We start from the raw sequence: 12342 nt of genomic DNA, 5'->3' as shown, positions 1-12342 counted from the left end.
ATGATATTTCATAATAAATCCCGTCTGTGACCAAGAAAGGGCAGGGACAGAAAAGTGGCGGCTTTGACAGCTTGAAAAATAGCTTCACATTGCTCCACATATGAACCTCGCTCGGTTGATTTTGTTTAAACTTTACACCGTTCGAGGGGCGTGAATTCATCTTCCAAAAAAAACTGCTCGAAACGGCGCTTTGGCGTCCTGATTTGATTCCCCAGATTTTCTGCGAGAACCGGGAATGGAATTGGGTGGTTATTCAAAGCCAGAAAGTGGGTGTCAATTACTCGATTAGCATTTTTGATTCAGCATTACAAATCGTGGAAGCCGGTTCGTGGTTAACTATCTCTGCTAAGCCGATGCGGCCCTCTTGTTGGCTACGGAATGTATTATTTCTCACCAGAACGTCAAAATAGCGACAGTGAGCACTATTCAGAGAAATTATTCGTTGCTCTTCATACAATTTTAACATTCACTTGCAAGGAGGGCGAGTTTTGAGATTTATACAGTTGTTAGTCGGTTTTCGTCGGTTTTGCATACATATATGGGGAACTGGGGACGATTTACATAAGTAAGACGTGACTCGGTGTGGCATCAATAGAAAGTCGCCGTCGAACACTGTGCCATCAATAACATTGACACTGATCCGATTCTACCATTGATCTCCTCGGCGGAGGATACCTTTAAAAGACATCTGGAATACCGGAGCTTTCGCCAACTGCAAGAACTCTGATAATTGAAGATTAAAAAGAAAAAATAAGAAAACTTAATGTGATTGAGTGACAATTTGGCTTGAAATTGGTAATTTTGATGAAAACTTTTACTGCAAATATTAAAAAAAACTTCAACGTGATAAAGTGACACTTCGGCGTGATTTTCTTAATTTTAATGTGCATAATTACGGCGTAAAGATTATATCAATTGTAACATTCAACCACTTACTGTTGAAGCGCAAAAAGTGCATGAAATATTTTATATTTTAAGCACCATAAGGTAATCAAGAATATATGCTAATGAGGGGAGAAATGAAAACTTTGACACTAGGACAGTTACGGTGATTGTGTAATTTACGTTAACGTCGTGAATAAAATGCAAAAGTTCTGTACCTGACGCTTGGAGCTCGTTTTCTATATTTCTTAAGCAGAAACTCCCGTATATGATAAATAGTTGAGAATAATTTAGTGATAATAGGAGTAGAGATCGCCGTAAAACAATAAAAAAAACTGTTGTTAAAACGCGCATATTTAAGTAGCAAAATGGGGACGATGTATGGAACGTTACCGCACTGACAGTTTGCGGATTATTTTTTACAGAGGTGTTGTTTTTAGACGCCAATGGTGCATGAGACACGGGACACGAGGCGGTGAAATTCTTACAAATGAGAAATAAATAATTCTAGGCAACCATTTTGCAAAGGGATGCATGATTCTAGCTTAGACATTTTTGATCGAAGACCGTTATATTAGGATCGATATGTTTGAGTAATTGTGCTGTGATAAGTAAATAACAAAGTAAACTTATTCTATTGGAAATTCAATTAACATCTGACACGCGGGGACTTAGAACAAATTCCAGGCGTTTATTAAATATGCAGAGTTATGTAATATCATACCAAGGAGAGATTGTTAAGAAGCGAGTTTAGTGCATTTTGCCCCAAAACGGGCGACGGCCATAACATAGAATCGCAATTTTGAAGAAGGGATTAAGTGCGCACTACCCTGAAGAGGTCTATCAAAACAGGGCATTACTTCTTAAATAGAATTGCGGGCTTTTACCAAGGAGTGGGCTGAGTACGATCACTATGGACATGCTATATTTCGGGGACTCGGTGCCCTACTCCTACCAGGGGGCCTACAAGCAGGGGTTCGGCTACACCCCTGGGGAATTCAACAACTCCTGCGCCTACCAGTCTGTCGGCATGGGTCTGAGCGACATGACCGCCTGTCGGTACAGCTCCCTTCCCGCTATGTCGTCGGCATACGGAATGTACGCCTTCCAGCAGGCCAATTGTGCGAACCTGTTTGCAAGAAAGGCCGGTCGGATCAAAGGTATATAAGGTTCATATTTTGAGAGTATGTTTGTTACATATGTGATGGGGTCAAGGCATAATGCAGCCATTATAGGGCGCGGGTACACCTTTATAAACTCAACAACAACAACGAGTATGTTTGTCAAAACTGTTGGAAAATCAGTGCATGGCGGCCATGCTGTATTTTCTTTGAAATGCGTCCATTGAACATGCCATGTGCAGATCTAAATGTTCTTCAGTTTCACACTTGATATATACAACTTCAGTGTTAATTTATGTTTTGGTGCATTGACATGAACTCTGATGTTTATATTGCACGTGGGCGGGTATTCTTTTAATCAATATGAAATCATAACTCCATAATGTTTGACTGACTAATGTGGGGAGTTGAACATTATTTTGATTGTAATATTATTCTGGTAGTAATTTAGTTGTCAACTATTAGCCTTGTGATATCTGAGACCATCAAGGGCGTTTTATCCCATTTACATATTTTTTCTCCCTTTTACGGACCAATATTCATTTGTTTAACTATTATGTTTTAGCCATTTAAGCGACACCATATTAACCCTAATGTGTATGGATTTAATGTGCAAAACTTGTGAAGGAAAATCCATTTTTGGTACGATTTGTCGGTTGTCATTTTAAATGTAAGATTGCTATCTTAAAGTCAGAAATATTGTTCTGATGGACTTTTGAATAATAAATGTATTTTACATTACAGTGGGTAAACACTCCTTCTGTACCTAAACGTAAACAAAGTTTAATAATATTACCCAAACAATCCTTGAAAAGCTAGTATATGAGTGCATCTTCAAGAGTGAAAAAAACTCAATAAAACACTAAAACCAACAAACTGCTTTGCAGTGGTGTTAGATTTTTTTTCTCAAAAATGTCATAAAAACGAACAAAAAAAAAAGAAAGAAAGGAAAACCACATGAAGCTAGAATTTCCTTGCTCAGGACTCGCTAAAGCTAAAGAAAATAAGATCACGTATTATTCGATTTTTTTTATTTTGATAAATTAAGGAAATAAAATTATAAAATATTTTTTTGCTATTTTATGAATGACCAGTATTGTCACATTGGTCTTTCTACAATTCTATCTGTTTCCCAACAACTATAAAAATACTAAAATAACAGGTTTGACCACTATTGCCTACTCCACTTTTCTACCTTTTGTTTGATGTGAGTTTTATTTATAACTACATCATCAACACGTTCAAATAAGTGAAAGCAGTATATAAATATAGGTATTTGATTGACTATGATAATTATCCAGCCACGGCTATATCACGCTTTAACACCTGGGGATTTTATAGTATATTGGGGATGTATACACTCTGAAAAAATGTTTATTTATTAAAAGCGTAATAAATGATATAAAGTAAAACATTTCTGGACCAATTTTTTGTTCGTTAAAACTCGAATGTGATTTCCACTGTTTATATTGCTTATTTGTTTCCATTTTAATACCAATCGTATATGATAGTATTGTTGTTTTATATATGAATACAAATACAAATTCATATATTTGTATTTATAACAAAAAAAAAATACATCTTGTATCATGTGCAAAAATTCTATTTTTTTATATTTCTGGAACATTTTTTTGTCACTCCTCCCCCCCCCCCCCAAATAAATTTTCCCCCATTTTATTCTTGAATATTCTCACTTCTTGTGCTGCGAAGAAAACATTGGCATACTATTGAGGTAAATTATGTTGTGTTTGAAATTCATTCAACCGTATAAAAGCATTAAATAGGGTACCAAGGCTAGAGTAAAACAAATGGTAAATAAAACATCAATACATCAGCAATAAAAAAAACCCGAACATTTTTTAGATGATCACCATATAGTGAATATGTATCAATAACATCATAGATAATTGTAGAATTTTTTTGTTATGAAATAAGTAGGACACTTTCCTTATTTATTATTTACACAATAAATATATCAAATTTCCCTAACATTTATTACAATAAATATATATGATATACTAAGTTTCCTAAATACTTCATACAATTAGTATATTAAAATTCCCAAATATTTATTAAAACAAACTTATTAGATATACTAAATTTTCTGAATACTTCATACAATATAAAGGTATATTAAACTTCCTAAATATTTGATATAATAAGAATATAATTTTTCCTAAAAAAATATTTGAAACAATAATTACACACATCTTCATAAATACAAAAAACAATAAATATACAAAATTGCCTAAATGCTTATAACAATTAGTATATATAATTTTTCCTAAATACTTTATGCAGTGAATACATTAATTTCCCAAATACATTAGATATACCAGTAGTCAGTTGCTGAATATGCTGGCGCGGATTTCAAGTTGACGTCGGATTAAATCTAAGATTGACAGCACGAGTGCACGTTGACAATATACATGGCGAGCAAATGATTAGTCACGCAAGGTGCCCGTGCAATATGACCCCTAGCGTAACATTCCGGGGTCGCAGACACTTGCTCAATGTCACAGGACTTCCTGGTTTCTCCATCAAGTCCTGAATATTTCTCAATTTCATTTGATTATCTGCAAATTCCAGCCTTTCAACCCTTGCTTTTCAATTGGCACCATTTTCATTCATAGCGTGTATTTTTCAAATTTTCTAGCATGTTCCGTATTTCCAAGAAATAACTCAATTTGATAATTGCTAAAACAAATGGCCAACGAATTAAAGTATTCCGTAGCAAAATGTTGAATCGTATTAAACTAAATAGCAGTATTAATTGTTTTTGCGCGGAAATCTGGGCAGTGCCCAAGGCGTACAAAAATCTCCTGACGAGAGAATAATGATCCCCTTGAGCCCAAGATAGGGTAATTAATTTATGTTTCTTTAATGCAATCAATTAGTAGTTAACTAGATAGAGATTTTGTATAGTTGTCATTGCTTTCAATTGATGCCAGCAAAGTATGGGTTTAATGGATATTGTAGAGGCATTACCATTTTGCCCTCTTTCTGAAAATCAGTAAGGGAATACTTCTGAGGTTATTCGAAATGAAACTAATCTAAGCGATGATAAAAAATAATGAATTATATATCAGTAACTTTGTATTCAGTTTGGAAAGGTTATTCAAACTCTCCCTTCACTGACCCGAGTTTGCTTGAAACATGTCAGTTGGAACAACGAATTCACCAGACATCTGAGGATGCAAAACCAACCATTACCTAGGAGACATGTTTATTCACATATAATGACATGTCTATAAATATGACAAATCTGTCTTTCTGTCTGAGAAAACAGTAATCACGAACAGGAAACAATTCCTGTGTTTTTCATCATGAGGAATAGGCTATTTACTCCCTTGTACACCAACAATCATTTTTACATTATACCAAAATGTCGCCCAATTCAAAACTGGAATTAAAGTTCACCCATCAAAAACAAGATGTCAGGTGCCTTATTAATGAATATGGACACTGTGGCCACTAAAGTAACCACTGTTCTCCCGTCATTTTTTCTCTGTTTTTCTCTGATTGTTGACCATTAACTTGGCTATCCAGTTTCCCTTGAACGACCCGGAACACACCTTTCAGTCCACGAAGGCTGTAAAGGTGTCCCTTAATGCTTGTCCTGACATCAACTTTGACATTCTTCTTGTCGCCGATACTCTCTTGGTATGAATTAAACCACACGAGTCATCCTGATGTTACTTTTTAAAATATCTTTTAATATTTGTATCAGCTTTCAGTTTTACTTTGCAAATTGGATGATCGGATGAGGTCTAATCATTCTAATGATAGGCTAGAATATGACATCTTTATTTACCCGTGCCAACAATGAACCTGCACCGAATTCTCGTGCCGCTTGAGTAGCAAGATCTCCCCAAAGAGGCCTGAACGTTTCTCAATGAATGGTATAACGTTACATTCAAAAGGATCGGGTAACAAAAAATTGCAGCGATGCTCCGAGTTCCTCTTGTCCGTGTGTTTGGGCTTGATGGATTCTGAATGGCTAGATAAGAGAATTTTAAGTGCCGGAACACTGTAAAGATACAACAGCACATAATGAGAAAGATGTAAAACATATAATAGGCAGATAACGGAGGTTTTTGGTTGATGTCGTGCTCATTCTATTCGAGAGCTACAAGGCGTAGCAGTAAGGCTCTTTAGTTGTCTTCAATGAAGTCTTTGTTTTTCCACACTGGATCATGTATATCACCCATTTGTTATGTCTTGTCTGTCTTTCAAGACGAACATCTGTTAATTGTACAAGTTTGAGCATGATAGTGTGGTTAAAATATTTATATAAGACTGTATTTCTTTTGTTTGCATGCAAATTTAGAATTAGTCATACCTGGTTGTTTTGTATCAATAAACATCTTTTGCGTTGTTTTTCTTGTGTCTTAGATTTTTTGCGAAATGTTCTGGACAATGCCTTAAACGTTATAGCTTTTTTGTGTGCGATAATGAATAATCCTTTGTAATTTGTATCAAAATACTTTTAGAAATACAATTTACTTGTTTGAAACCTGTTGTACATCATAATCCACCTTCGTTTACTATATTTATGGCTTTTGAGGTTTGTTCTTCTTGCCTGCCGTCTGCTACAAAATGCAACAAGCGATTTTTGGAAGACATTCTTCCCTTTCTTTATTGGTGTCAAAACTCCCATTTAACGTTAATATTTGATGTGCTCGAACAGAGTGAGTCAATTATAATTAAGACTGGGCATTAAAATCTCTCGCGAATTCAAGTCTGGTAGGAATGTTTGTATTTGAAATATTTGGAGGGTGACCAAGTCAGCTATCATTTAAACAATCGTGGGAAATCTAATTTATATGAACCTACAAAGCAACCGTGGTTTCACTGTTTTAATATTTTGACCTACGGTATAAATCTTTACTTTTTAGTTGAGTCATTTAGGAAATAGTGTCTTGTAAAGCTGTCGTCGTTTTGGTCCCGAAGGCTTTGGAAGCAGACTTTTCGTTTTTAGTTGCCATTCCTTGACTGATTATGTAAGAGGTTCAGTCCCCAAAGGTTCACGATGATATATTTGACCGTTCTCATCTTTTGGGAGATCATTTTAACTTGAGTAGCGTGGTCTTAAATTAAAGGCGCATAAGTTAGAAAGTGGTCTTGGACAGTTTTATATATGGTTTCCACTAAAGGTAATGGCAGAGACTTGTAAACTGTGACATGTAAAGGAAATAGCCGTTGATCAACGGCCACTCTGAAACAAAGACGATGTCGAGGTCTGATTTCCGTAGAATGAACAAAATATCAAATGGCTGCAGCGTATCAAGTTATGCGCGTATAATGGAAGGGTTTCGTGCCAGGATGCATTTAACTCGAGCCCAAATGTCGTTCGGTGCGAACCGGGTTTATGTGTGGGCCATTTCACGGCCTGTTCTCTGATTGTAACATTCAAAACAGCTCTAATATCAAACTGAACAATCCTGAAATCTACTGTCAAATGGTACTCTTTTGTTTTCTGGTATTAAATTGATGGTAGATAAGAAATCGCTGGGTTTGAAATCTTTTGTTTTAGGCATATAAATTGATTTAAGATATTGCCATTTGTTGTATATGTGGACATCGACAAAAAACCTTAACATGTCGAATTTCAGTTTATCTTTGTTTGTTTTATGATCTTAATGTTTAGTCACCGATGTCAATCTGTTGATTTTCCAATATAAATTGAAAAAGAGTTCATATTAAGGTGCTTTTTTGTACTTTACCATTATAAGCAATGTTGAGAAAAAAGGATTTCATAACGAAAGATCGGAAATTGCAAAAATGTTTTTTTGTGAGATCCATCGATTGTTTTAAAAGACTCAGATGTCGCAGGTTGATTATATTAAATGTGTTTAATAATGAGATCGGATGCGATCAATGACTGTTATTGAAATATCTGACCCTTATTAGGTACTTCTTTAAATTCAAGATGCGCCAACTGCTGTTTTGCAATTGTTGACTTATTGTTTCTTGTAGGAAATCACGTCCTCAATACTGCATATTGCCATTGATTTTACAGTATATCGCATTCTTCAACGCGTCATGTTGAGCAGAGATTGTAGAACATGTTGGCTTTTCCAATCCACGATATTAAAACTTGCGACCCAAGTCAGTGTAGCCGAAGATAAGAATGGTAGTTTATGTTATATGACGACGGTGATAATGACAGTGAGATTTGGTTCTAAAAATGATGATTCAGTTTATTAAAATAATAGCAAATGATGTTGAAGACGACCTTAAGGAATTGATTAATACGATACAAATAAGAGTTGTCACGGCAGTTGAATTACAACTGTTCTATTTCGCATGAGAACACGACAAATTTCACCGGATGAAAAAAATAAAAAGTTCGAATTGACAGTCCAGTGTCTATAACGGAACAGGGTCAAAACATCACTAGCTATGTACGGGGCCCTATGACAGGTCCCGTGGGGTACATCTAAATCGAAGCAAAGATAAAAGGGCTCGGGACATGACCGTGTTTACCAATTGTCATCCCAATACATTTGATCTACCTTTGACCGGTGTCCTCCTAATTGTCCCAGGCAGAAAACGGTGCACATGGGAATCAATTCATCATGGCTCAATACTCAGATCGAAATAAATTTATACGGAAATACTCCAAAAATGGTCTAAATACATCAAAGGTATCTTGCACCTTTTTCAATATACCAAAGATGACCCTCTCTTTAGAGACAGAATTACCCAAAACAGCATGAATATTTATAAAGACCTCATCTTTAATGACTTTTTCACTTTTAATATAGGATAGTTGTCTGAGGAAAGTTAAGCGTCTTCAACGGCGAGTAAATAATTATCATATAAATGAGAGCCCCCGTGGCGAAGATATAGAGCCCGGGTTTGTTGTTGTAAAGGCTCGATGTTGGAGCCCATTTCTCCTCTGACACTGGGTTCCTAACTCTCATTACACCGCCGTGAGCCCAGATGTCCTTACATTAAATGCCCAGATGAAATGCATTGAAAATATCTAAATGTTATTTTCATATTTGCGGTAAATAACTGGTATTAAGAAGATTGGTTTATTGAAATCTATGATAGATTCAAGTAAAATATTCATATTTATAATAAACACATATAGTTAGAACGGAATAAACTCTATATGGAATAAATATTTATAAAAAATCCAACAAAGCGCGTTGTCACAATTTATCAAAACATGTTGTTAAAAGGCGCAAACCTGCGAAGCACTTGATGACTTTTAAACAAAGACAAATTCATATTTTATTCATAATTTGAATATTGTGTCATATACCACCGTTGGCGGGTCCGACATGAACATTCTAATGTTTGATATATGATATGTGTGTGGTTACAATGTATTTTTCAAAGAATGTCCATTTACACTGCCGTGTATGCACACGATTCACCACATTATAAGAGGTATGCGTTATTCATAACTGAATACTAAAAATAATACCACAAAATATAGAATATTCAAGATTCATATGTAAAACATAATATATTCCCATATTTCCGGCATTTTTGTATAAAAGTAGCAAATTATAAAGAGAAACTGATTATTTTGAATTCTGTAATCCAAGTCTTGTATGTTTAATATCCACAATAATAATGCTGCATAGAAATCAAATTCATATTTGTATTTAGGGATTCGTACGGCGTTTGCCAAAACTACCATAGATATCTAGAGTTATAATATAAAGTTAGTGTAGCGCAAGAGAGAATTTGAATCAAGGTCTAGCTCAACCTTGTGCTCCTTGCCAAAAATGATGAAGAGCGTGTAGTGGAATTCGTAATCAATGAGAGGGTGGACGATAGTCATTTGTTCGGTTATATTATGACCGACCAAAATGCATACATAAATGCTAATTACATTCTTTCAATGTTAATATCATGACATCTACCCTTTAGTTGTTGCCTTGATTAACCAACTTTTAAATGCCTGAATACTATCTTGAATTATTTTGAAGAGCTATTATTGGAAAGAAAAATACAAAATATTATTTGTATTAGCATCTGTTCAATCATATCTCTGAAATAGAAATATAACTTATTGGCAATCTGTTGCTAATCTATTTGTCATTATTCTACAAAAAATACGAACAAGCGAATTCAAGAAAAGTCTGATCTATACTTAAAAAGATGTTCGCAATGTCATTTTCAATAATTTTGACTTCGGGTAGCCTTGTATCGATGCATGCTTTAACCTGTTGCTATCATAACAAGCGCTGGAGCAGACGATGTAAAAAGTGGGCGCGACTTGTTAGTTTATTAAACGCTCTAAAAGGCAGGCCTATAATGATCGATGAGGCGAACGATTAGCTATCGAATCAGGCACGGACCAATGGAGCCTTTCCATGTTCACCCTGAACATCTACCTCAATAATATTTCATATGATTTATCGAAAAATCCTGGCTTTGAACAAGCAATTGAAAGTGCTCTGCTTGACTACTTTTTTAAAAGACGGTTTTGCATTTAGAATCCATTGTGGCCATCCAAGGATATCACGTTTTTGTCGCACGGAGGCTAGTAAGCTATTAAAAGTGAATGTTTTTGAGCATTAGATGTCTATGTACACAACTTCTATACTCAACATCCTTTGGACTAGATTGATCGTTTAATAATAAGGTTAATTGATCAGTTCATTTAAGGACATATAACTTATTAGCGTTATGATGGACTACTCTGCTCCGTATGCAAGGTATCCAGCGCCGCCTAATTTCAACGTCGCGGATTACTATCAATCCTGTAAAAGTAAGTATCGAAACGATTTATTAGTTTGTTTTAAGTGCAGTCTCTGCATCATTAGTCAACAAAACGTCCAGAGACATTCATGTAACAAGTGTGTGACGTTTTGCCAGGGTAGTTACCGAAACTCCTCCTTCAGCTACTGAAGCTATCCGTTAATCGACGTTTTTTACTCTGGAAGGCTTAATTCTTGCGCAACGGCATGCAACATTTCACTGGTATAATCAAGAGCGGCAATACAAGTATGATCTTTCTTTATAGAAACCAAATAGCATTGATAAAGACGTAACGGTAGTTGTAAAGTCATGTTAGGGTCAACGATAATGTTATTGAAATGGATATTTTCGAAACTGTTCATAATTTGTTCAGACTCTGCTTAAATACATGATTTGGAATCATTGCCTATTAATTCCATTGAAGAGCAAACTGGTCTTAGCGAGAAAAGAACAGCGACTATCATACCAGGCAAACGCGAAGCTACATATTTGTGGTAGCGAGGTTGTAACTTGTATACTTCATTTTAATTGCTAATTGGAATAAAACAACCCTTAATCATTTTACACAATATTTATCTCGCATTCGCGTAATATTAATTGTTTTATTTCACTTTAATCATTTCTCACCTGAGCACACCTAGTCATATTTTACTCGTTTCTCGCATGTTTTATATGAGTTTCCACAAAGTATCTGTTGGACGTGACTTTGTGTTGTTTCGGCCATCCATCTTTGGCGGTCACTTGACGAAGGTTTCATCACCTCAACGATTATCAATCAAGTTTTTCGTGGCAGGGTCATTTTTTAATATTTTCTTTACATAGAATTTGAACAATGGCCCATGTCTTCATCTAAGTAATAAACTAAAGAATATTAAACTCGGACAGACAACTTTCACTCCTTTTATGGCCGAACCTATAAAATACGCAGATGTATTTTGGGAAGACTTTAAACTGTTCCTCAAACGGTTTCTTGTTGCATCGTTTAACTGCCCAGAAAGTCTTCAAATTGACATTAATGTTACCGTGCGAACTGATAGTAAATTTATGAAACTATTTCCCTCCAAAATATGAAAACCTTGTCGATTTCATTGTGTTGTTTTTGTGGTTTTCTGCGATTGTTGACAATTCATTTTTATTAAAATAAATATAATTTGTGGATTTATTGTATTATTTTTTTTGCTATCGTAGTGTTTTCTAAAATGTGCACGAGTTTGTGTAGGTGTTGTCTTGTGACCGCTCTTTTATCGCGTTTAATACGTATATATAAGTTTGATGTTAAATATGGCCATGAACTGCTTTTTATGACATATGTTCGAGTGCAAACTATACCACCCTAAGTTTTGTCTTTGAAAAACGCTCCGATTAATTCTTGCTATTTCTTTTAATGACTTAAATTGTCCTCCCCTGTGAAGTTTCAACATTATTCCGCGTTTTTATTTTGCGATTACATATAATTCGAGGTAAATATTGTTTTATTACTTCTTTGATATGAAACCTTTGGCGAGTAAATACCTGACTATAAAAGCTGGTTGAAAATTATACACAAAGAAATATCATTTTATTTACACCAATTTTGAATGATTCATCATATTTTATGGTAAGTTTTTTGTTG

The 12342-nt window shown here is 35.0% G+C and overlaps 1 protein-coding gene across 7 annotated transcripts in view; it reads left to right on the top strand.

Moving 5' to 3' along the window:
• The window catches only part of LOC128208334 (paired box protein Pax-5-like), a 73602-nt gene that overhangs the window by 25971 nt on the left and 35289 nt on the right, over positions 1-12342 (top strand). Inside the window, exon 1 of one of the 7 annotated variants that reach the window (XM_052911930.1) lies at positions 569-2042. The exons of 5 other annotated variants lie outside the window; for them this stretch is intronic. In XM_052911930.1, coding sequence (XP_052767890.1) covers positions 1796-2042 — 247 coding nt within the window. In that variant the 5' untranslated portion in view covers positions 569-1795. Of the gene's footprint in view, positions 1-568; positions 2043-12342 lie in introns of those variants that run through there. One more of the 7 variants, XM_052911938.1, reaches the window with a different exon arrangement.

This window comes from Mya arenaria, chromosome 2 (assembly GCF_026914265.1).
Source record: "Mya arenaria isolate MELC-2E11 chromosome 2, ASM2691426v1".
Lineage (NCBI taxonomy): Eukaryota > Metazoa > Mollusca > Bivalvia > Myida > Myidae > Mya > Mya arenaria.
Note: the sequence above shows the minus strand (reverse complement) of the source record. Positions and strands in the feature narration are given on the sequence as shown.